General features: G+C 37.6%; 1 protein-coding gene across 1 annotated transcript; it reads right to left on the bottom strand.

Annotated features, from left to right (window-relative positions):
• Positions 1-1,246: 1,246 nt before the first annotated feature.
• Positions 1,247-27,285, bottom strand: LOC144434891 (visual pigment-like receptor peropsin). The gene is made up of 6 exons (XM_078123411.1): positions 27,005-27,285; positions 7,306-7,403; positions 6,865-7,183; positions 5,844-6,063; positions 5,532-5,625; positions 1,247-1,437 (listed from the first exon to the last, which is right to left on the bottom strand). The coding sequence occupies exons 1-6, from the start codon at positions 27,283-27,285 to the stop codon at positions 1,247-1,249; spliced, it is 1,203 nt and encodes a 400-aa protein (XP_077979537.1).

Raw genomic sequence — 27,285 nt, 5'->3', positions numbered from 1 at the left:
TTTAGTTTAGATAACCAAGGCTAAATGGCCCTAGTACCTTATGTACCATGTCCATTGTACAAGTCTTTAAAATATTATAGCTTGTTAACCTCAAAAAATTGTTTGGTTCCGGTTACCCGACCACACCTATTTTTCACTGCCGACCCTGAATCCGTTTTACGTATTCAAGAAAAAAGTACATAAACTTGTGAAGTCTCGCGAAAATAGTGGATGAGGAAACTAAGATCAACATGTACATCTGATGGGAAGAACCCAATAACATAAAGACCATAATTATGGAAAACAACGGAAAACATAACTATCTGAACTAGACACTCACACATGAAAAAAAGGTTTAAACAAATTTCTACCTACCCACCTCACCTATTCTAAAATTGAGCGTAATCGGAACCACATAATTTTTAGGCCTTATATAAATTACTATCAATCTGACGTTTTTGTAGATTAATACTCTCTATATAAAGGGTTGCAATATTAGCTTATCCCCCTCTTCACTAAAAAAAGCAAAGGTTGTCTTTGAACACGATTTTAAAAAACGTTTTGTGAGTGTTGTAACGTTATCACTAATATAATTATTGAATTTGATTTACTAAAGCATACTTCGCAACAGAGCAGGAAGGAATATTGTGCAGTACAATAAGACATAGTATAGTGACGTGTTGGAGACACTTGGACGCTAACTAAACTAGCAGAATTTATGCAACATGAATATATAATGTTATGTTAAACATTTACAAACAAAAAATTGCGATTATATGCTTCTATTACATCATATCTTCGTTGAACAATATCCTCGTTGTTTCAATAGCTTATTTCGTTTGATCTTTGAACATTTTCTTCTTGGCCGTTTATTTCATATAGGGCAATGAAAAAAAAGAATTGTTTCTGGTCAGGACAGTTTGTCTAAAATGGTGCGACAACGCGAATTTGTTTTTTCATTCTCAACAAACCAGTCACCCAGTCTACTATTTATGAGTTACTGTTCATTTTATTTAGTACTTTAGAGCAAATTTGTATGTGGGGCAGATGTCATTTGCTTGTTCATGATTAGATACGCAGTTGTCTGAACTCAAGTAGGGAGGGTTATTTGTGTTTCCCAACGGATCGGTAGACTGCATGGGCTGGAAAAACGCACAAAAAAGAGCAACGGGAGAGTATTTAAGTGATGCCCGAGCTGACCAGAAACAAATTTTTTTGGCCTAGAAGTGTTCATGTATTATGCATACCAGCTGCAGTATATTTATTCCTAGCCGTCTTCCAGACATACCACGTTGGAATGGATACTCCATGCATTTACTCTTGGCTGAGTAGTCACGGTTTGCAATCTTGCGTTCCCTACTCGGTGTTCACTGGCACCTTGACTCGGTTCAATTTGACCCGGTATCACTACGTCAGCCGTGACTTCGGTGGCTTGTTTGTCTGTCACACTTTGGGTGGCTGCAATAAAATAACAGGTTAAAAGTATTTATCTGATTTAAAATCTGATGTGGTGAAAGGGGCTAGATGTCTTTATTTACCTTTATTTCAATAGTTTTGTGTCCTTTAATTTGTTCTGGGTGACCATCGCCTTCCCACTGCGTTCTGGAAGGGTTGGGATCACCGGAACAAAACAAACAACACAAAAAGATGGAAATAGACGTAAATAAAGACATTTAGCAGCTTTCACCACATCACATTTTAAAACAGATAGATACTTGACAGTATCTTCACTTCGAATGAGAATTGCAGCGAAAATTAAAACTTATCGATATTGTTGTGTAAAAACAGAATAGGGTATGTTAAGTTTGCAGTAAGAAAACAAGGTATTAATGTTACAAATCTTAAGATGAATCTTATAGGATATGCCCACTGAACTACGTGTACACAATTTCATGATTTACTTTAGAATAGACCGATTTTCTCAAAAATCAGAGTTCTTAAATATTTTAAAATTTTTACAACATGGAACCCTGTTCCCAGTTTCTTCGGAAATGACAACGAAATTTAGGAGTTTACCATATCTTTTTTCCAGGATAATTAACAGTCTATGATTTCCCCATAGAGTTAACATGTTATTCTGTGGCCATAAACCATTGTTTGGGGGCCATGTTGGGTTCTGTAATGGATTGTTTTTAAAATCACATAGCCTATCGATCACTGGAACTCGTGACCTCTAAGGTTGAGTGAACAGAATTACCGCGGTATGATTTGTCATGGACAGAAGTGTTTCCTTGAATCAAAGCCGCTCCCTCTACCCTTTTCACAGTTCATCAGCGAAAATGTGTTCAGCTCATTTGACAACAACCGGCTTCTCAAACCGTGTTCTTTGTGATTACTACTTTGTATATCAAATGCCTAAATGATGTTAGCATTATACAAACAAAATACTCAAAATACCCTCAAGTTACCCTCTTGTCAACACCGCTCTGTCGATAACTTACTACCAGACTGATGTGCTAATTAGCACTTTCACGCCGCAATTTAATATTTCAGAACGAACATGCAGCACCAATTTACTACTTCTGTAACGGTGTATTATTTCAACAAGATGCAACATACGTGTACCGTACTATGTTCCGCTATAAAAATTCATACCATCAGATTCCGATTCTTTATTGCCTTATGTATAAAAACACGTTGGAATATAACTATTCACAAGCACTCTTGAAAAACATGGTAAAAAAATGAAAGGATAAAGAGGATGGATAAAAAACAACCAATTGAATTGCAGACGGGTAAAAGCTTTTCCTATGATGTTCATTGGACGACCTTATAACTACGATAGCGCCGACCACAGCGTATAAAAAGATTTAAAAAAACTATGAGCGGGGATGACTTGAATCTTGCGTGATGGTTGTTGCTTTGCGGACAGTCAAAGTCCTCGAGAGATATGGAATCAAGTGAAGGCAGATCGAGAGTTTTTCTGCAGTGCGGACAACCTTTTCAAGTGAAGTTAGCTCCTCCAGCGTGATGTTCCCGAGTCAAACGATGATAGAATTTGTTAAAATACTTTGAATGGTTGAACGATAAAAATTGACTAAAATATCTTGGCCACACCAATTTAATTTTTCAGCGGCCTGAGAAAATAAAGGTGATGTTGGGCTTTCTGAAGAAGAGATTCAGTAGTGGTACGCCATCACAAATTGAATGAGATCTGGATAAACATATCTTGTCAGCCATGTACATTCATTTTCAAAATACCATGCGGTTTTTCTGTTTCATACAACCACGCAGAAGCCAACAAGAAACTGTATATGCCACACGTCAATGGCAATATTGCATTTTTTGCTACATTTAGTCTAAATGAAATGAACAATTTATGTAATGTAACTCCATGTAAACATTCAGGTGCCAATGTTTTTCTTAGTATCAAATACCCAATGTCAATGAAGGATGCTTAAATTTCATTTGACTGTTTATTTGATGTCTGTTTGGTGGAATGCGTAGTTCATTTCGCTTGACAAGCAAGTAATCCACTTTCTTTTTGATATCTGAGTGGTTATATCAAACAGAAAAGTTGCATGGTATGTGCCGAATTATACGTGTGCAACCCAATTTATCCTCGTCAAAGGATGAGAAAATAGAAAATGGCTGCTGTGCTAGTTCGTCTTGTAGAGACATCGTCTGCTGAATGAATGATATGTAATTCCGGTCGTTATTCTATTCGCCAATCATGACGTAATGATACACCAACTGACCACGGAACGAAATCGACGAAATCAAAAACATGTATGCAAAACAGTGATACAACCTCAAATCTATCTCACACTTGCTTGTAGTAGTGCCATACTCTCAGATTGGCAGGGACCAGACTCGAAGAATATACATGTCTAACTCTACAAATAATTCTTATTCATGACAATGAAAAAGCACGGCATAATGTGTGTGAAATAAGTATTTGTGAGGCCTAAAAAATCTTGTTTGGTTCCGGTTACTCGACTACACCTAGCTTTTCACTGCCGACCCTAAATTTTATTAACGTATTAGAGAAAAAAATATATAAAATCGCAAAAGTTTGTGAAGTATCAGGTGAAATAGTGGATAAGGAAACTGACATCAACTTAATAAGACAATATAAAACTGTTCTTCCAACTTGTAATGGTTGTACATCTGATAGAAGGAAATACATAACACGGAGACCATTTGGAAGACAATCGAAAACCTGAACTAGACACAAAAAAATAAAAAATAAAATCTACCTATCCACCTATTCTAAAATTGGGCGTAATCGGAACCACAGAATTGTTTTTATATGCTCCACCAACCTTCACATGTAAACCAAATTTCCTAGTAACAGACAGGCGTATGCGACTCCTATTGTCAAATTAAGCATGCATTCATTACGGATACAAGACTACCAATACGCGTCGAACATTACACTGACGGTTTGCGAAAGGGAAGAAATTACAAAGGAACTTACAAAATCCGAACATATCCAGTTAACAATGCTGTTGGTACATTGATTCGACATTTTCGAATTTCTTTTTTCGGGACGAAGACACAAAACATGCCAACTATTAGACTATATCAAGATTTTACAAACTAAAACCACTCAAACATCAATACTGTTACACACTGTCAATGTAATGTTATTCCTTTGACTGTGCAGCATAGTTTAAGAATCATTCGAAATATTTGTAACATGTATCACTGATAAGGCCTAAAAAGAAGATTGTATGGTTCCGATTACGCTCAATTTTAGAATAGGTGGGGAAGGTAGATCTTTTATTTTATTTTATATGTATAATTCTTTTTCATATGTGAGTGTCTAGTTCGGGTAGTTATGCTTTCAGTTGTTTCCATATGGTCTCTGTATTATTGGTTTTATCTCCCCATCAGATGTACAGCCATTACAGATTGGAAGAACAGTTATGTAATGTCTTTTTCAGTTTTCGCATCCACTATTTCTTGCGAGACTTCACACACAATGTTCGCGATTATTTTTTTCTCGAATACGTAAAAAAAAGTTTAGGGTTGGCGTGAAAAACTAGGTGGGGTCGGATAACCGGAACTAAACAATTTTTTATTATGGCTAATTGCATTTGGTACAGACAGAATGTTAGATTTGAATACTCACAGACATGGTTAATAATACTTCACTGAAGACATTCTGCAAAATGTTTCTGGCATTGACAGTGTTGTGTCTGGTATTTAACCTTGACTGTTATCACTTTAGTAAAACATTGATGCATTCCTACACTGACAACAGACAGACTCATTCCCATACATAGGCGCCCAGAGTCTCACTAAATCTCGTTTTCAAAGGTGAAAAAGGCGACGGTTGATTGAATTCTAGTGATGTTGATCAGACCGTACTATAGACACAACAATAATCTTGGTTGTATTTCCCGTTGCTCAACAGATTATGCCAACGAACAATTTTAAATATTCACTGTTGGTACTGATTTTAATATAACAAAAGGTACTGAACGAGAAACGATTCAGTTTTCAACCACTATATCAAGTAAGAAGTGTTTGTGATCTGAGCCAAGATATTTTTTGATGCATTTGACAAAGGTGAATTAATGAATTCTCGGACAATGTCAACTTACCTGCAGTATTGTGAACATTTCTCAGACGTACGTTATCGTTAGTGGTTTCTGTGACTATCGAGCCCGGATCACGTGTGGCACCACATTTCACAATCTAACAAAAAAAAAGAATGCATATTTTTTTACCTGTAGTAATGTGAACTGTGTTCAAGTTAGGGACTGCACCTTCATGGTGTGGGGTGGATGAGTGGTCTGTCTGTCTGTCTGTCTGTCTGTCTGTCTGTCTGTCTGTCTGTCTGTCTGTCTGTCTGTCTGATTGTCTGTTTATGTTTGTCTGTCTGTTCTATTCTGATGAATGGGATTGGAACTTACCTTAGTGAAACTGCTTCTGATAATTTCGTTCGTCATCACGTATATAATAGGGTTATACACCGTCCCGGATTTTGCAAATATCGACGGAATTGCTGCTGTGGTTTTGCTGATGTTATTAGCATCCCCAAATGTAGCCCATAGCGCAATCACTGAGTATGGTGACCAGGCAATCAGAAATGTAACAGCAATTGTGCAAGTCGTCCTCAAAAGCTTTCTTTGCCTTAGAAATACAAAATACCGAAATACTACATTTAGAGAACGTAACTACTACTACTGTAAGTTAAACATCTTTCATCAATGCACTGGTCTGTAGTGTACTAAATTAAATTTCGTAAAACTGATCATGAAGTAATAATGTGCAAAGGGGAGTGAATGCAGAGTTGTATATCCTCCCAATACCACGGCTCCCTTTGAGGTGACGACATGATGATATTCATTATACAACTGTAACCCTATATCTTATTTTCACATATATACACGTGAATTCACAATCAAACCAGGTCACATTTGATTGTTTGTCAGGAGTAACGTCGCATTAAAAGTAGAATCACTCCTGCAATCTTGAATAAATATGTGATAATATGTCACTGCAGCAATTCCTAATGTCAGTCCCTGATACTATATCTTGCAATTGTGTTTAGATCAATTAGGAGCGACAAGATTACCAGCCTACCTGACAGACCCTTTTACGATAATTTGGATTTTTATATATTTCACCCTTTTACGATAATTTGAATTTTTCCATCTTTCATCCAGTCAATTTGAATTTATACCACGTTTTCTAAAAAACTATTAACAATTCGATATCGTCAAAACAAAGCATGTGCAATGGTGAAGAGGACCAATCAGGTCTTAATGCCTAAAGTTTTGATTCCTTGATTGATTGTCCTTTATCTTTGGGGGGGGGGGGGGAATGCGCCAATATTCCCTTGATGGGACCATGAAGTGTGTCGTCTTTGGAACATAGAAGTTTGGCACAAACCAAAGAATAGTACAGACGATGTAAGTTAACTTCACTCACAAAACTTTGTTCTTTTTGGCTGCTTCTGACTCAGAATCCCACGCGGTCTGTGTAACTGCTGAGCCCTTGACAGTGGTGTATATGGAACCATAACAGAACAGCATGATGCAAATAGGCAGGAGGAAAGAGAACAGGAACAAACACAGTATGTAGGACATAGTGTGGTTTTCGTTCGACTGCCATTTAACGCTGCACATGGTGCCAGGCCCTTCAAAATAATACGATGACCATCCAAGCAAAGGAAACACAGCCCAGATGAAGGACCAGATCCATGCCACCAATGCCATCACCAGAGCTTTCTTGTGAGTAATATGGGGACCTGGGTGGAGATCAAGATACGAGCTATGACTTACTGAGTTGGAGACAGAGGGCTACAGTTATTATATTAGATATCACTAAAGTCTAGGCGAGCATGACTACAATAAAACTCACTATACATACCTAAACGGCTTCTGACAATGACAATATATCTATCAATGGCAATCACTGCATGTGTATTCAGGGATACCAGCCCCAGGAAATTATTGGCAAACGCATACCTGTAAACCATACAAGGGAGAAGTTAAGTTATTAATTTATTAATTCAAGTAAGTAAGTAAGTAAGTAAGTAAGTCAGGCAGTCAGTCAGTCAGTCAGTCAGTCAGTCTACTTGCCTGTCTGTCTGTCTGCCTGTCTGCCTGCATGTATGGCCCATGCAGACGGCATTTGTGTCCCATAAAAAACGGTGTCAATAGACTTTCATTATAAGATTTGCCACACAATCGTCACTTCTACCTACTTGCCCAAGACATATTTGATGTCAGTAAAGCACAAAATACTCTTCGCAGAAACAACCTGAACAACAATATATAGTTAATCAGTTGTCATACAGAAAAATTTACATCAAGGATGGTAGTACACAATTTCGGCTGTAGCTACTTTCTAAACAGAAGTGTATTCTCGACATAGAGAGCTAGAAGCTATTGGATTTCCTGCTCTATAATCTCGTCACGAGTCTGTTGAAAGCGATTTTCTTAGGAATGCGCTATATGACGTTACGGTGTAACTCCGTTTTGTCATTCAATCCCAGGGATTTTGAGAGAAAAGACAAGAATGCAATAGATGAATCACTGTTTCTTCACAGTATTTACAAAAATGCAAGACAGAGAATTTACAACCTGTGGTATCATGCAATACGATTTAGAATTTGTATATAGAATAAGATGATTAATCTTATATTGGAATTCTCTTACATTGTAAATTGGTGTCAACAGTGGCTTAGAATAGTACTAAGTAAAATGCGTTCCATTCCTCTACTGGAACGTCATAAAATCCGAAAGTTTGGACTAGCTAGCAGGTTGCAGACTATATATCGAATCTGTTTACTGCCCATATCTCTAAAATAGTTTCTTAGCTAGGATCGTCTTGTCTTATCCAGTGAGATATAAGACCAAATAATTTCAGAGAGACCTGCCTGCTTCCTGTCAGTGTCACTAAGAAATCGGACTGCTGTCCATATTACTGTTCTTTTCGAAGAAGCTTTCCCAAGCTACTAAACGAACTATCAAGATCAGTGAGGATCAGCAGTTACTGTTTATATCATTAACTGAATAAAGAGTCCACACTGTGTATGTGATGTAAATAAGAATAAAAAAACCGTTTGAAGCCAACAGCACAAGTGGCTGTAGTTTGGTTCAATCACGTGTCATATAACAAGACTTTAAACTGTCAATTATCTGTGCCTGTTGTTGTATCATAGATCCTGCACTGTCTATGGTTGTATGCACATTGCTAATGATCATGAATGGAAAGAAGCAAGCGACAAAACGTCACTAGACGCCGCAGCAGCTTTTTGTGATCTCACCTCAAGTAGGCAATTTGTACGCCTGTCTCAATTGCCCATACAGTTGTCATTATTGTGACTAACGCAATTAAAAGCCGTGATATATTTAGCAACTTATCACTTGATATGAATGTTCATGATAAAATCACAGAAGCTGCAGAGATTATGTGGCGTCTAAAAAGAAGGCAAAATCCTTTTTGATTGGCATCACAATATACCTCTAGAAATAACAAGGGACTGTCACATAATGCTGTCAGAATATCATTTGCATATTTATTTTGTACCAAAGCATATACAAACAAACATTAATGGTTACTTACAAAACAATTTGAACAAAATAAGGAAACAAATGAACACGAACTCTCAATTGCCAAACACGAAGATCACCAACAGCAGGTGTCCACGACGATTAATGACCCTCGTTTGAAATTTTGTCAGCTAGTTTGTGATTATCAAGTTAACAGCTCATATACATTAAGCACGACTACGTTGTGAATTTACAGAATTTACAGGACAGAAGAGTTGTAACACCAAATTATTAACTATTTTAAGTTGTAGGTACGAACAACCTTTGAACTATTGAATAGAGGAACCACACACAAATGGCAATGTCCGTACCTTTGACACAGAGTAGCATTCCCTTGTTGATATAATAAAGTCAATTTGATATCTTGGAGAACTTGAACTTGGGTGCTCATGTCTACTATATACAATAGAACTTGAATCTAGTATGTGTGCCCCAGGCTCAAATGAAATCGGACGATTTGTAGTGTTGGAATCGGTAATATGTAATGTCAGTAAGTGCAGCGTCCGTAACACGTAGCGTCCAAAACACAAAGGACAAGTACATATACCTATTAATCTTTTCATAATGAGGAGTAAAACAATTGAGACTTACTGATTAACTTTGTCTTCTACACTATAAATATTGTTTTTAAAACTGTCAATTAATTTCAATCTTCACCCCAAACGCATCATATATACGTGAAGCATTGATTGTGAAACAGCTGGTAACAAATGCCATTTCATTTCAACGAGTTGTAATTGAGATATACTACGTTACCGTGCAATTGTTCAAAATTAACAAAACTATGCTGACACCAAGCCTGGTTTTTGAGATATCGTGTACAAACGGGCGGTACACACTCCTCTATTCAGCATAGATACAGCTAAAATGACTTCAGTTTAGTGCTTCACTTTAACATGGGACAGAAAGTTTTGATCACAAAAATAGACACATGTCAACTCTAGACTATTAAACACAGCAGGATCCTTCGCCCAATCACATTGAACACTGATAAGCATTGCTATTCTTTCACAATGCAGTAAAAATAGGCTTCTAATGAAAACATTACACATGGACTTGGTGATTTTAATGGCTCCAGTTGTTTATTTTCGAACTGATAATCGACATATCAACTTGACAAATTCTACATCATATTTTTTTTTCACTTGAAGCTGTCTGACTTTGTGTAAAATATGTCATGTCACATGAGTGAAACACCGAACCAACATCATTTTAGCTGTAAAACTGGCAAATAGAATAGGACTCCTTGAGCCATCTTGATGGCGACTACCTGCGGTGTCATCGAGATCATTATCACGAACCACTCACCGTCTAATGGGAATTACGAGTAGAATTCACAGGTTTCGATATATCGTGGAGGGGGTACTTCCATATACTAATTAGCGACCACACAAACTCGATAGATATTTTGAAAAAAAATGTTCATTCGGTTTGTTTGAACTTTTATGATTCTTGATTTTGTTTGACTTTGTTATTACCAAAGTGTTTACGAGAAATCATATATACACATTAAGACATCTTTCGAAGGCTGATTGCCTATGAAATTGTCTTCCTTTTCAAAACCTTCTCAGCTACGATGAAAGCCAATTATTTCCTTACAATCAACACTGTAGTGTATATTTTATGTCAAAACCCTCAGATCTATTGTAGGGTGCATGTATATTACAACATACTCAAGCCAAGTTATTTCTTTGAACAGAAAAATATGGATTATATGCCCTGACCATTCCATATTACGATATATATATATATATAACTCGGTGAGTATCAATCTGCTAAGACAGTGCTCTATACCGCAGTGGCAGAGCGTAATAGTTTATATATATATATGTATGTATATATATATATATATATATATATATATATATATATATATATATATATATGTATGTATGTATGTATGTATGTATGTATGTATGTATGTATGTATATATATACATATATATATATATATATATATATATATATGTATATATATATATATATATATATATATATATATATATATATATATATATATATATATATATATATATATGGGTCAGAATTTATGGCCTGGGGAGAAATTATTTTGGTCAAACTTTTTTTTCACAGCCCCCCCCCCCCCCTTCACACTCTCAAAAAAAATTCATGGCCCCGATGTGAATCCAAGAATTTTCATAGCCCCCCCCCCCCCCCCCCCGGCTACACATATTTTAATATGTGTCATTTTACAGTACCCCCTTCTACTTCAGAGATGCACAGTATGGTACTGGTACGATTCAGAAATGTCATATTTGAATTTTTGCATGTTCTACCAATTTGAACGTATAATTTACCTTTGCGCCATTTACCTACAAACAGGAGCTAACAACAGCGTGATCTACTAATATGCTGATTTATCCACTAATCCTGAATTAATTTTATTTATCTCTAGTAGCCAACAACTGTGGTTTTTTAGATTAAGCAACATAGATTAGTACTTGTAATCAAGTTGACTTGTTGATTATCGAATTCAGATCAGATTAATACCTAATTTTCCAATTGCATGACCAACACTTGTCTTACACGTGGAAAATTTACATATGGCATGATCTTAAATCTCAATATTAAATATTGTGGTGGAAAGTTCTTTGAGAACAATGAATTTAGGTGAAAGATCGTCTTTCATGAGAACTTTCGATTTAGAACAAATGATGTCATTCAGACTATATATGAGAATGTAACTGTGAATAAAGTGAACGATTTTGATTTACAACGCAACTGTTGGTGTGTTGTGTCCCTCTCTGCCTGAGTATAAGAGCGTACTTGTGAGTGATGATACTTGTGTGGCTGATTCGTAACTTAGACAAGCTTATTAGATCCCGGTACCCTAGAAAGATAGTTAAAGCGGAGAATCTTTTACGCTCTGTCGATCTACCTAATTAGACACTGAAACCCTAGAACGTAACAGTACACTACATTAAACTAACACAGTGAAATCAACTGCAGCGTTCATACATAACAATGAGAGGTTTCTTTTCAAACAGATGTGGGCTTTGCAAAATAGACCTCACACTGGGCTGTAAGCTGTTTTGTAAATATTAAGACAGCAGACAAATAGGCAGACAGGCGAAGACATACACAAATACATTCGCATGGCTGCCACCGACCTCACTACTGAAGATAGAGTTTAGACGTTTTTGCGGCGAAGCCGCGAGAATTTTTTAAATCTACTCTGTAAACGAGTGCTCCTGAGGTTTAATTTGGTTCAAAGCATGAGCAAAACATTTCGCCCCCTTCAGACCATCAGAATTATTATTCTTCCTTTCAACCCTGCATGCCGTCCCCAATTTCTCTCCAACCCCCAACCCCCGTCGTATATTCTGACTCCACACACACACATACATATATATAATCAAAATTGACAACCGTAAGTCAAACTAAATACTTTAAAGACTGAGGATATGTATGTAAAGCAGAATATTAATGAATGATCGATGCCTTTTTGACTATTAAAAAGTTCCCTATTTGAGTAATGTTACATTGTGATATTTTTCACTTATAAAATTGAATGGGAAAACCACACGTTTGCTGACCATAGACGTCAGACATCAGGTGCAACTTTGAAAGGGTTCGTCAGTTGAGTGATTGAGTGAACGACTTTCTTATCTGCATCAACTGATCCCCAGTAATCAAGGGTCATTGAAAGTTTTTTGTTCATGAGATAATTTGTACTCGTGTTTCTCTACATTTATTTTGCTGTCATTTTATCGGCAGAAATCACCGACACATTTTACCCCATTTCATTCACATGCACAATGTTATGGATATAGTGGGTGACAGCTTCGTGCTGAAATTGTCTACTATAAATATAGTCTAATTGGAAAACATGTAGATAAAATACAGAATGTTAATTCTGCAAATCTATTTGGGTTCAGAATCACATGAATAGGTCGGTATCGAGTTCAGTGCCCTAGGACAGAGCAGAGAGGTAGTTGACCCGCAACTGTCATACGTTGTGTTGTGATTCAGTGCTCAATATTTGTGTATAAAATGCTGATAAATGACAGGTAGGCATGTATACTATTATTTTATTATATACATAGACCCTCATATTCCCAGGGTGTGACGTCAAAGTATAGTAATATGAAACCCACACATTTCATATTACTATACTTTGACGTCACACTATAGTCATATGGTCGGAACTACTTTGGATTATTTGTAAACATCATCAACCTGTAGAGTTACGATGTTGCTGTTTGAAAATATGGTTCCCTTGCTATTCATGGATTGCCGAACATCGACCATCATCATTATCAGTGTAAACAGTAAACAAATACACCTCTTTTGGTCACATCTATCGCCTTTCGTACAGCCACTAACGTACATAGACATGCTAACAATCAACATCGTAAAAACTTATAGTTGCGCAAAGCAGTGAAATGGTTGTCCGTTAAATTCAACTATTGATTGAATTTTTGAATGACTTTTGACAATGTGTTTTTGAAAATTTCACTGTTTTCGACATTTTAACTTGCCAGTGTTGATATTTTTAGCGTTTGACTCTGAGCCGAGTTAGTCAGTCTCTCGATATGTCTAATTTTTCCGATGAAAGTGTCTATATTTTGTCAAAGAATTAATCACTGCTCTTGACAAACATCCCGTCGTTGGCATAATGTTCCCTACCTGAAAGTCTGTGGTGTAATTTTACTGATCTCGACATATACGTTAGTAGTAGTAGCGACGACAGCTGTCGCCATTCTGAAAAACCGAATGAACATAACAGCTGAGCGCTGTAGCACCATCTCTTCATAGAATTAATGCGCGTTCAGCGTAAGTTTGAGAATATTTTAGTTTAAAATTGTCATTATGATAAATAAATAATCTCCCGGTATTTCTCATTCGTGCTACGTCATCTCGGACTCGTTCGGAGGGATACGGCCGGCATGAGGGGAATCATTCGTCCTCGCTCGATGACGTAGCACTCATTCGGAATACCGGGAGATTATATATATTAGTATTGAGACTGTGTAAGTGACTGAATTCAGGTTTTATATAATAAGGACAGTCAACGTTGCATAATAAGGACAGTCAAGGTTGCTTTTGTTAAATTTGAACCAAACGTCTTTTAAAAAGCTGGGATTCCAATATTTAAATCTGGTATTAAGACCTATTGTTTACGACATGACGTTTGTCTGATTTTGTTTTATACGTGAACTATATTCTTGTGATTTCCGTGCTTTTTTTAAAAAAGAAAAGAAAAAAAGAAGCACATTGAGGTATTTGTTTATGGAATGCACTCTATAAGAATCGTAGCTAAGATTAGATCGTAGATTAAATCTGTTAGCAAAACCCTCCCTATTTACAATCCTATTGTACTAAGCAGTGATGCGTAATCCAGTTTATTTCTTTATTATGCTCAGATAATATTCACATGTAGTTCTACGTTTACTATCATCTCATTCATTGGTAACGGTGAGATAATGTTATGATAGATAATGCATCACGTTTGTAGTCATAATAATAATATTATTATGCCATATCCACCCGATATATACCTATGCATGAAAGTCAGAGATAATTACCTACCCTTACCGCTGACAATATATACGATGGGGTATTCCTTCGCTTTTGGAATTAATATTCAAATAAAATTACATTACGTGTACATCTGTGTAATTTAATTTCAATATTCATGGGGGGGGGGGTGGAATTAGTAATATTTAGGTTTGAGTATTTCGAAATAACTGATCATGAATAACTAATACAATTTACATACGTTGCCTACACGACCTCCTGGCTGTCTACTCCTTTGCACGTGAAATTTATGGATTCTGACGTCTTTGATAATCATAATGTTCATGAATGATCGACTGTTGAACTACTTTGGTATGAAAATAAATATTGGTTATGTCTGACTGATCATTTCAATAAATGACGTCACTCATCGCTGGCTTCATCATGTTTTTGAAATGTGGCGTCTTTATGATTTGGTAAATTTAAAACGTCTGTAATGTTGAAAGAAATGTTCAAAGGCTAAGTTAACTTTAAGGAAATTAGCAAAAATTTAAAAAAAATCTATCTCCAAATTTTTGCTAATTTCCTTAAAGTGAACTTAGCCTTTGAACATTTCTTTTTGAAATGTGGCGTCTTTATGATTTGGTAAATTTAAAACGGCTGTAATGTTGAAAGAAATGTTCAAAGGCTAAGTTCACTTTAAGGAAATTAGCAAAAATTTAAAAAAAATCAAAAAAAAAAATTTATCTCCAAATTTTTGCTAATTTCCTTAAAGTGAACTTAGCCTTTGAACATTTCTTTCAACATTACAGTCGTTTTAAATTATTAAGGTGATTGCTGAGTAAGCAGTTTGGTACATATTTGTAAATACTGTTCATTCATGTCATATTTTTCTAACGGTCCTTCAGCTGACATTAACACATCCATATACATTATTAACGATCCAAAGTATGGAAAAATATCGTTTCATTATACTAGTTGTTGTTGTTGTATTTTATTTATTAACGTGTCCTATGTGGACTTAAAGTATACATTTGTTTATACGATCTGGTTCTAATGTTATTAAAACTTGCCACATCCAGCCCCTTGGGCTTATAAGACACAAATCCAATTTGTTGCAAAATAAATAAATAAATAAATACATAAAGAAAGAAACATTTTTTTCAAGTGTGAGGAGTATATCTTACAAATTATACATTGTCTCCTTTCTCTTATTATAAGAATCAAAGATAAAGTTTGCCAACAGGTCAGGTGTTTTGATCATCAGTAGTTCAATCTTATCGATAATTTGAAAAGCACTGAATTCTAGCACTAGTATTCAAAGTGGAGAAAATTGTTACTAGTTACTCAAACTAATGCATTATGGATGGTTTTACTACAGGATGGTATGTGGAATTCTAGTCATAATCTAACCCTGCAACCATCATTCAGCTATCGTACAAATTCCTCCCCCACCAACATTGGAAACTTTGAGCTGAGAGTGGCTCATGTTGAGTTTGTAAATCTTTTACTCAAGTGCAAATAAATACACTAAACTTAAATGGAATTACTTTAGTATACTATGTAAATGCAGATGCGTGCTTTCTATCTGCAGAATACGGTAATATATGTTTGAGTTATTGTTTGTTGCAGTTGTTAGCTGCTGGTAAGATGGCTATATCCCCCTCCTTATGGAGAGACAGCAGGGTTCTGAATTCTTCCCCAGTGATGTCCAGTTGGGCGTTTGACATTCCTGCGGCATTTTAAGACATCCGCCCTATGGTTGAATATCTCGGCGGGCTTCGATAGTGATATGCAGGCCTGTTCTGTCATGATGAGGCATCCTTCACTGGTACAGTGGTAGTTTTCTTTAGCTGTAACTGTGAAGTTTAGGCCTTTTCCCACAATACTTCTTTTGCCTGATGTAAGAACCCTCTTCGATTTGTTTATCATTCATTGTGTCTTATCCACTGTACAATTTTCTCCTCTGTTCATATGTTGTTGGTCTTTCATCCGTCGTACGAGTTAGTCAAACCTCTCCCTCTGTCTATATTTACGTTGTCAAAGATGGCGTCTATCTCGTGTACGGTCGGAGTTGTTTTTGGATGTACGCTGGTAGTGACGGTGTTTTTGATTGACCTCTTTCGTCAGCTGGTTGCTCTGGGAGACCTCAGTTTCTTCTACTTTATTGTAAGTTACATGACCGTATATCCAGCTTGTCTATACTCTATTGCGTCCCTGCACCAGTTTCTGTTCTGCTGAGAGTTTATATAACCTAAGTTGGCTGCTTTTTCTCCCTTATCGTATTTTTATTTTCACTTTTAAGGCTTGGGACAAGCCTTGGAGGACAAAGAACAATGTCATGAGTTTCTATAATTAGGTATTTGGCGACATGTATAAACAACGTCATGCCTGCTTCCATGCACAGTAATTACAAATTCAGGACATTGTTCTTTCTCCTCCAAGGTTTGTCAGAAGCTGTACAAATGAAAATAAAAATGCGACATTCTCCTCCCTTTTCTTGAGATTTGTCCTCAAATGTATTTGAAATAATTTACAGATTAAAACATAGATAAACTTTTGGCATATACAAGACATGGGATCATTTCCGTCAGCAATTTACGTACCATAGTAGACAACAATGTGTGGTTGTATGCGTAGTCAAGAAAACTTCACGTCTTTGGACACATTACTGAAGAGCAACTTCCATTTGCAATCAGACCTGCGATATTAGTGTACCTATATTGTCTTGACACCCATGTGAGCCATTACAATAAGAGATATTAATTTCTCTAAATAAGTGTTTGGCGATATGTCAACGTCATGTTTGCACCCAAGCACAGTAATTACAAATTCATGACACCTCAGTGGTACTGTTGTTTTGAGGTGATCGATGTCCTTTTGTGTGACTTGAGCGCAGGAACATGAAAATGCTATTAGGGAGGTGATCTTATTCAAGTTGGCGGTAATCATCTGTGTTGCCCGCAGGTGCCCAAAACCGCCCTTGCCCGCCCGTGGAATATTCATGAGATTATCACGTCTCTCCAATGCTTCACAGCCCAAAAAAACCACACCATTTATTGGAAGGTCGCCAAGCGGTCACATGAGTGCATGCCGGCCGTGTAATTTATTAACAGATGTAACAAAGTGCAAGATACAATTGCAAAACACTCTTTCAAAAAATTAAAACGAAAAGGAAACATTTCAACAAACAAACAGATTGAGCCTTATCGCCCCTTCTACCGTACAAAAGACCGCCCAGGAAAAACCAGACTAAAACCCATTGGGAAAAAGTCTGGAAACCTGTACCCGACACACTGTCTAATGCACATCTGGGGAGGTTTCGGGTGTCTTCCTTACTGGCTCTGGTTCCTAGAACTGAACTCCTTTGCTAAAGGAGCAATACTAACTAAGTTGACATTAGTTCAAAACTCAAACAAACTGGCTGCACTGTGACGGGTGCTGGCCTAGAATGGTTCAAAATCCCCGCTTCCCTCACTTAAATACTGTCACCCACGTGACTTTTTCCACGTCTCCCATTGGCTGTTCTCACAACGTCCAGACAATAATTTTCCTCTATACTAGCGAAACGCGGAAAATTTAATGTCTCTCCAATGCTTCACAGCCCAAAAAAACCACACCATTTATTGGAAGGTCGCCAAGCGGTCACATAGAATCTAAAGAACGGGAAGTCGTTCGGTTTTTTTTTTTTTTTTTTTTTTTTTTTTTTTTTTTTTTTTAAAGACCTAACTTCTGAGTGACTTCTAATCTATGTTCTAAGGAATCCTCAATGTACCCATCCTTAGCCGTATCAGACTTCCACCTACCGTGGCGTTTCCAACACCTATCCCCGACGGCAGCATTTGCTGCGGCAGTGGCACCCCCTGCCCTCAGTGAGTGCAACCCCAGCACCCTGCTAGCGCCACACACTTCCCTTAAGCGACTAACGATGGTCTCCCGTGCCCGAGTGTAACTCAACTTCTTGTTTTTTCCCACTAACTTGCAGACAGATTTTGAACGAACCACTGGTTTAAAGAGAAAATCGGAAATACAAAAATTAATTGAAGCTGCGGTTGAATACCGCTGTAACAAAGCAAATGGACATGCAAAAGATCCTACTTTGGCAATTACAACGCTGTTTCCTTGACGATACTGGTCAGTTTTACTATGGGTAATATTTAGGCGAAAATAATTTTCATACAGTGTAACGTCACAACACCTTAAATTGCTGACTTCATTAAATCTGAGAAAACCTGTAAAACACAGCAAAATCATACATAAATCCCGAATAATAAGCAAGTCTGTGGAGTCTTTGTATTTTTCACAGAGTGCACGAACTTCTTCTACTGAAACTGGGTCTTTCCTTGACTTTGGAGCCTGATGTGTCCGTTTGGAAGTTTCTACAAGGCTTATAATGAAAGGATGTGTTGTAGGATCCTCAAGTCCTGAGACGGTGTGTGCCCATTTAATTCCGTAGACATGACTAGAAATAACTGAAGCCGATACATTACATTCTAATAAGTGTGTAATAAACAAGGCAACGTGAATTGGATTGGCTGGAAGTGCACTTTGCCCTTTCGGTGAAATAAAAGTTTCCCATTTCTTGAAATAAGAAAAATACTTCTTAACGGTGTTGTCACTACGAGAATCTAAGAGGTAGTATGGTAATTGTCCGGCTAAACGATGCAGTTCGGGATTTACTTCCCTGGTGACCTTGCTCCCGCATGCTGCGCTCTCCACTCTGTCTGCTAACTTTAGACCTGCAATTGGAAAAGGGGAGACAGAAAATGAACGTAATTACATTCTCCCTTACTAGCCAGAGGCCTAGCAAAAACTAACATGGGCGGCATACAAAACGAAGTTCAGTTTTTGCCCATTAAAGATGCCGTTATTACCATTGCCCGGGCTTATAACACCTATGGTTGGAAGTACCAAAATGGCTTTAACAAAGCCTGCAAAACTGTTTCCTTGCGGACACAGGAAAGGCCAAAACGGAGCAGATTTCCAGCAGGGAAAAATTAACGTCCCCTTGGCCCGATCGCATTCTAGTTTTTTCAGTGCCCTTAGGATTAACCTGGGTGGCGGGACTAGCCAATTATTGTCTCCCATGTGACCCCAGTCTTGGGAGAAGGTGTCTACTGCTTCAGTGCCTGGGCACCACCACCGAGAATTAAATCTGGTACACTTAGTATTGTAGTTGGCTGCAAACCTGTCTATTGTATAAGTACCCCACATCCCATTAAGCATGTTAAACACTGACGTGTTGATACTCCAGTCATCACTGTCTGTGCACCTGCTGAGCCAATCAGCTTGCGAATTTTCTTTTCGTGGCACCCATTTTGGGACTATTGCCGTTTCTATTGTTTCACATACAGCCGATATATTCAAAACTGTTGACTGTAATTCTGGTACTCTACTGCCTGCCTGCAGTATTCTAACCACGTTCTGGTTGTCTGTGCACCATTGCACGTTTTGCCCAGCCAGGCACTTTACATTGTTCTGTATTACCCGATGCACAGCCTCAAGCTCTCTCCATGTCGAGCTTTTCTGGCTTTCTAACTGTGACCATCTACCAATAGTGTCACCGTCTTCCTGACTTACAATGTACCCACCGTAACCACCTGTTGATGCATCGCTGTATGCATAGGTTTCACACACTCTGTTACATAACAGTTTTGACCCGTTGTTAGCCCTGACATTTTTGGCCCAAAACACCATTTCACTTAATGCAAGACTGTCAATTTCTACAATAGAATTCCAACTTGCCCTTTTCTCAAGACAAGAATACATTGACCTCGTACGGAGGCGAACGAGAGGTCCGATGCCACCTTGCATCGATATAATCTGACCAATGAGAGCTGCAAGTTTTCTTGCTTCCAACAGTGTCTGACCTGACGCAATTTGTTTTATCGTGAAAGTTAAGCTTTCCTCGAGATTGACGATTCTCTCTTCCGACACAAACACTAAACCTTGTTCCATGTCAAGCTGGTGGCCTAGCCAATCTACTTTAAGTTGAGGAAACCAATGACACTTTTCCCCCGCTAACAAAAAACCAAAACTTTCGATATCGGCTCTAACCTGTGTGCTTAATTCCGCGGCCCTTTTTTCTCCCTCTGTGCCGCCAATACCGTCGTCTATATACATGAGTACGTCTTTACCTTGACCCCTCCACCAGTTTACCATTGTACGTGTAACCTTCGTGAAAATGTAAGGTGCCGTTGACACACCGAAGGGCAGTACTTTGAATACAAAATATTTTTGAATTTCACCAAATTTCCACGAAAAACCTAGATATCCCTGATGCTCTCCAAACATTTCGATATGGTGATAGGCTGACTTAATATCGAAGGTAAACATAAATGTACCTGGCACAAACATTTGCCTTGCAGTTTCCACTCCTTCTAAACGAAATTTAAACTTGTACAAGGACAAGTTAATATGTCTACAATCGAGAACAAGCCTCTCCTTGCCTACCTTGTTCACTGCTACAGTCAATGGATTTACAACATGAGGTGGTTCCGCCACTTCGGCTATACAACCTTTTAAAAGTAACCGACCTAATTCTTCCTGGACAAAGTCAGCATGTACTTTCGCCGACTTATTATTCTCAAGAATTACCTTGCTTGGAATTTCCTTGAATGGCAGTTTATACCCGTTCTGAACAATGTCTAAAACGTACGCATTTGCCCCTGCAGTTTTCCAAAATTCAATTGCTCCGCGAAGCCTGCCAACCGGCCTTTTAAAGACCATTGTGTTCACGTTGACCGGTAACATAGAAGGAACGGCTGCAAGCCCTGAACTTTCTTGAAAAACACCCGGTTTAGAAATGCTCGCATTGCCGGCATCTCTCAAAGTGTGGTGACTGCCACAGTCTACATACTTAGTTTGGTGGCCTGAGTTGGTGCCCCCTCCCCCAACGGGACCGCCCTGAACTTTAGCACCCACGTTAGCATGTGACTTTTTAAAGACACCTGTGGATTCAGAGCAAAAGTGGACGAACTCTGAGCCTAAATTTACAGAAGTATGAGTACTTGCATGGCCCAGGGATTTTTGCCCAAATACATGCCCATTACTGCTGACATTTTCACGAGGGACACAGTTATTGGTGGCCACGCCCAAATTACCCGTACCTAGATTATAGTATGTACTTATCTTATTTGCTGCCCGTGTCTCTGGGCATTCCGCCCGCCAATGACCTGTTTTTCCACAGGCAAAACATGAACCAGGTCTTCTCCCTAGATAGTCGGGTTTTGAAGACGTGCTTCTAGACCCTGCCCCTCTCTGTGGTGAATGCTCTTGGTATGGGGTCCATCTGTTACTATTTTGATAGCCTCTCTTGTTTCTGCGTTTCTTCGAATCTTCTCTTTGCTTTGCCTTGGCTCTGGAAACTGCCTTGTAGATTCTTTTTTCGTCGTCGGAGTCTGACGCAAGTTCATGCGTTTCGTATTCTTGAACGACTCGCCAACCTAAGTCCTCGTTGTCGGCTAAGCGTATCATCTTTTGGCGATGACAAATTAGTTGCATACCTTCAACTATGTTTGATTTGGCTGAGCTAATGTTGGGGTGGTTCCCTTGGATTTCATCCAATTGTCGCGTGGCCTCTATCAACTTCTCCGTAACTTTTTCGTTATATTTGTATTGCTCCTCGCAGTACTTCTTTCGAAAAGCTGGCATGTCCTTCGATTTGAGTTCTTTCACCGCTGCAAGTTGATTATCGGACAGTCGTTTCTGACTAATGGTGAGGTCGTTCTTTAACGAGTCAAGCCGGGCTGACATTAATTTTTCCAAATCTGTTAGGAGTAGCTTGCTTGTATGTGAAACTGCTTCGGTAACTTGTGTTTGGATAAGTTCCTGGAGTTCTGTTTTATCCGAGGAAGCCATGTTTGGCAAAACGACCTGTAAACTCAAACAAACTGGCTGCACTGTGACGGGTGCTGGCCTAGAATGGTTCAAAATCCCCGCTTCCCTCACTTAAATACTGTCACCCACGTGACTTTTTCCACGTCTCCCATTGGCTGTTCTCACAACGTCCAGACAATAATTTTCCTCTATACTAGCGAAACGCGGAAAATTTAATTACTGTGTTGTCGCTGGCGAAGTCATTTAGTTGAACACAAGGTGTCAATCGGGATAACAAAAGGGCGATTAAAAGTGATCACTGACGGGCAAATGTGTGGCATTGCGGGCTAAACTGTGTTTACCTTTGGATAGCATTTCCACCAAATGATTAATAAAAATCACGAAACGAAGTGGTACTATATGAATGCGGAAGTATCCCGTCGCCTAGTGCGCAAATCTCTTACCGCAATGTAGCAAGGCCACATTCGAAACCCGTTATATTGAGCTATTGTCAATACACAGAAAATTACGTTGTTCAAAATCGTGTGAAACGTGCACGCAACGGGTCCTACTAATTCCGAGTCCTAGTAATAACAATCCGGGAGTTTTGGGATGATAAGACCAAATATATCATTTTCATATCCGTCCTATGTTTGACATCAATATAACAGAAATGTCACTTTTTAAATTTACATCGATGATTTCTACTGCATACATCGTAAATTAAATAACGGAATCGCGGATATCACATTTCATGGAGATTTCACGATCTGAGCATCATGTGTTACTTCGTCTAATTCAAAATAAATTAAAAAAATGTGTGCGAATACTCTGATGACTAGTGTTGCCTGACCAAAGTTCAATATATTTATTGTTATTGTTCATGTACATGGTGCATACCTCTGTTGAAGTACGGAGGTTCACATGGAAAGATTAATAAACAGTATCATAATTTTAAGAAAAACTTAAGGCAGTATCTTCAGAGGGAATAACCTTTATCTGTTGTCTCTTTCAATTTGCCACTGTAATTTTATTTCTGTATATTAGAACTTGTGCTTGTTACCTGTTCTTATTTTACTATTTTTTTCCATTACGTTTATAAGCTTCCATTTAATTTTGCCACCAACACTTCTCTTTATTTACTAAGAATTGTATTTTTGTTGTTATTGTGAAACTCGTACCAGCCCAAATTTGTATTTATTATCTACATGTACGGTCCATGGACATTGATTAGTTCCCACGAACTATTTCCATGGCCCTCACCAGAAATGTTCTATCCGTTGCTTTCAGAGTTTGTGTATATATTTTTCTCTTCTGGTGGAATAAATTTCAATTCAATTCAATTCAAACGACACAAAAATCCGACTAGATTTTGTATAAGATGAAACACCTTGTCCAATCACTGTTATAACCCTTTGTAAACCAAATTACTTTCATTTGTTCCAAACAGAAAGGCATACCCATGGTCATATTACCACATTTGCCTAGTTTAAGTTGAAATTAAAAAATCTTTTTTCTAAATCCACTTTGTATCGATTTAATGGTTTCTATTGTCTTTAACCCAGCACTTTAACAAAACCAACTTTACAAGTTTAGATACAAAGGGTAGTGTTCCAAATTGATACAATAAAACGTGAATAACAAAAGAAGGCAACTGATCAAACAATGGAGAAAACTATTGTTAGTGGGAGAATAATTTGGTAGTAAAGTGTTTTTGATATATTTCGTAAGAATAACATTAATAGTAATGAGCGTCGGTACGCGGTGATGATAATCTGAATATCACGCCATTGTATTGCATTTTAGTATATGTTGGGTCAAACAGTTCAATGAATACACATCGACATCGTTGCATGGTAGGTAACCAAATTCTTTGATCCGTCCCTTGAACATCGGACATTCATTTTCTTCATAGAAATGTCAAAAGAACGTGAAATGCTGTGTATTCATCCATGGCTGCTTGGTGATGCATTCTGCATGGAAGGATGTGAGGGCTTTCTATTCTACTATCTAGCAATATATTAGCAAATATATTTCATTTGTATAATGCGCCTTGCAGAACTTATGATATGTTTGGAAGTGAACACTTCTTCTATTGGGATTAAGGTAAAACGATTCAATTGCTCAAAAGAGGTGGTTCTTACCATAATCTAGACAAAGAATGTTTATAAAGGGATAGTATGTAACGGACCTATGTGTTCTCTGAGAACTAGTTGATAACAACTAAGGAAAAAAGCATTCGGAATAAAATGTTATGATATTGCCTAATTAAAAAAGCATTCGATGTAAAATTCGAAATAAATGACGTATACATCCATTTAACCATGGAGGTGTGATTCTACCGCGTCCATGATTGAACGTCCAGTAGTAAAAAGAATATCATAAATCTTGCCATAAAAATTAGACGGCAATTGTTTGTAGAAGGGATTGATGTGGCGGGGAAGTATAACACATTATATTCTTGGAATTCGCTAATAACAGCAAAAGCAAAGGTTTGGGACGTAACATGCTCTCAACATTTATATTATCGTTTTAGTGACTGTTATAGTAGTGAACGATTTGAGCAAATCGCCATTTATATGCCTCCTGTCCCTTGTGCATACCAGAAGTCTTATTTATTTATTTATTTATTTATTTATTCATTTATTTGAGATGTCTACAGGATTATCCCATGTGCAGACACTCTGAAATCGGAAAAACTTAAATGTATACTAGTATTTACAAAACTAATATAAATTGAAATACAATAAAATAAAAGAAGATACAATTACCGAAATTGCGTTAAATTCACACATCAACTATTTCATTTAGGACATCTTTTCTAAAAGTACTGAGACTGGAAAATATGTCAGTGTCCTAGGTAAAAACTATTTTTTCCTTTGAGTATTAAAACGTGCCATTTTAAATGTGTAGTGGGAACGGAGATTCCTGGAGGGCACATAAAAAGGAACATTGGCAACAAGATAAATTGAGTTAAAAGAGCCATTTAAGCATTTATATAAAAAGACTGCATCCAGCAATTTCCTAGGAGATTGAAGACTTTGAATATTAAAATACTGATAAAGATTGCTGTAATCGAGTTTACTCCTTTACCATGGAACGATTTTCCATCATAAAGGTATTTGAGAACGTTATGCTGGACTCTTTCAATTTTAGCGATTAAATAATTCTGATGGGGTGACCAAACTTGTGGACATACTCTAGTTGACTATATAAATTAATGATACAAGAACTGTCATGGAAATACTTGCAGGCACGCTTTATCAAACCAACTAGCTTGTTAGTCTATCAGCTAGCCCTCGGATGTTCTTCCGATAAAATACGACACACAGCCGAACAACGCTATCGAGGATGGAACATCCGAGTCGGGCAGGCCGTCACATGCGAACTTCGTTCGCTTATAGTTATAGCATCGAAAGAAAACCCGAACGGCTAGAAGCAAGACTACTAGCTTGTAAGCCTTTTTGACGATGTCGTGAATATGTAACTCCCAGTTTAAATTAGTTGAGAGGACAACACCAACGCATTTCGTCAAATTAAGTTTGAGGTGCCACAGTTTGGACCGGAAACGTCATTAAGGTCATTATGTAGTCTAAAACAGTCTAGATCATTAAAAATTGTCTTAAAAATCTTGGAGTCGTCTGCATACAGCAAACACTCAGACGACTTAAGAACATCAGAAAAATCGCTAATGTACATACTAAAAAGTAGCGGACCCAATATGGAACCCTGAGGTACACCTGATATAACCTTTTGCCATGTAGACGAGGTACCTCCAATGACAACATGCTCTTGTCGGTTATTTAAATAAATAAGAACGAAACCACGGCATCCACGAATACCATATGATTTCAACTTGTGTATGAGAAGCAGATGGTTAACAGAATCAAATGCTTTCGAATAATCAAGGAACAGTGAATCTACTTATCTTCCTTTATCAAGTTCACTTTATAAAGTCAATGCATTCCACAAGATTCGTGGTAGTTGATCGGGTATGATAGGGATTTTGATCTTATAATTGGTATCCCATGCCTGTGACTCTGATAACAGTCCATAAGTTGAAAGAGTTCCCAGATGTAAACTGAATTCATTTCGTTAAAGGATTGTGGTTCCTATGTTATTTCTTATCACTTTTAAAGGTACATACCAAATTGAAGCATATATTATTAAAAAATCGGACACTTGCGTTTTGTCATCTTCAATAAATACACAAAATTATATGGATTTTGATATGACGACGTTTGAAATTAGCAAAAAGCATTAATTATGCACATGCCTCAACGTAATGAAAAACGTAAATCTTCAATGTACGCAATTAGCACTACACTTTGTATATTGCAGATCAGATATACGAACGTTTTGGGTATATTACAGGACCGTTGAAATTATTGTTTACTGAAGCTTTCTATCAGACAGCCTTGCTTCAACTAAACCAGTTTCAGAACTCGTGCACAATTAATTGATAGTTCTTTCGGAATTATATTATAGTATACTATATTAAATTAGATTGGAGATTAATTTCTTAATAAACATAACAGAATAAGACTACATTGACTGTAACTGACCGTACGTAGGTCTCAATGCATTACTCTACCTTCAATGGGTACTAAGATATTAAATAAGTTATTCCCTTGATATTGTTGTAGTAATCTGCCATTTGTAATCAATAATAAAACATGCTATAAATATGTTTTCGTACAGAGACTACTTACCATTTGCATCCCGAAAGTCCAAATAACCACCTACCGGCAAAATTGGACGTTGCCGAGAAAGGATTCCCCACAATGGATATTGCTAAATCGCTCACTGCGATTGAAAGAATAAACAAATTAGCTGGAGTTCTCAGTTTTTTGTCTCTGTAGAATGCCCATACTACTAAGGTATTCCCCAAAAATGCCAGAAGACCGATGGTGGCTATGCTCACGCCTGACAGAATGTACCCAGTCTTGGTCCAATTCTGGCCAGGAGCAGCAGCCTCGGGAGAAGCACCCAT

The sequence above is a fragment of the Glandiceps talaboti genome, chromosome 1, assembly GCF_964340395.1.
Source record: "Glandiceps talaboti chromosome 1, keGlaTala1.1, whole genome shotgun sequence".
Taxonomy (NCBI): Eukaryota; Metazoa; Hemichordata; class Enteropneusta; family Spengelidae; genus Glandiceps; species Glandiceps talaboti.
This window is presented reverse-complemented; position numbering and strand designations above follow the sequence as displayed.

Excerpts from the sequence above, each read along its gene's own strand:
- LOC144434891 (XM_078123411.1), bottom strand. The coding sequence starts at position 27,285 with ATGGGTGCTTCTCCCGAGGCTGCTGCTCCTGGCCAGAATTGGACCAAG. Across the intron at positions 7,404-27,004 it reads GGACTTTCGGGATGCAAATG|GTATGCGTTTGCCAATAATT; the intron begins GTAAGTAGTCTC and ends TATGGTTTACAG. Across the intron at positions 5,626-5,843 it reads TCAGAAGCAGTTTCACTAAG|ATTGTGAAATGTGGTGCCAC; the intron begins GTAAGTTCCAAT and ends TTTTTTTGTTAG.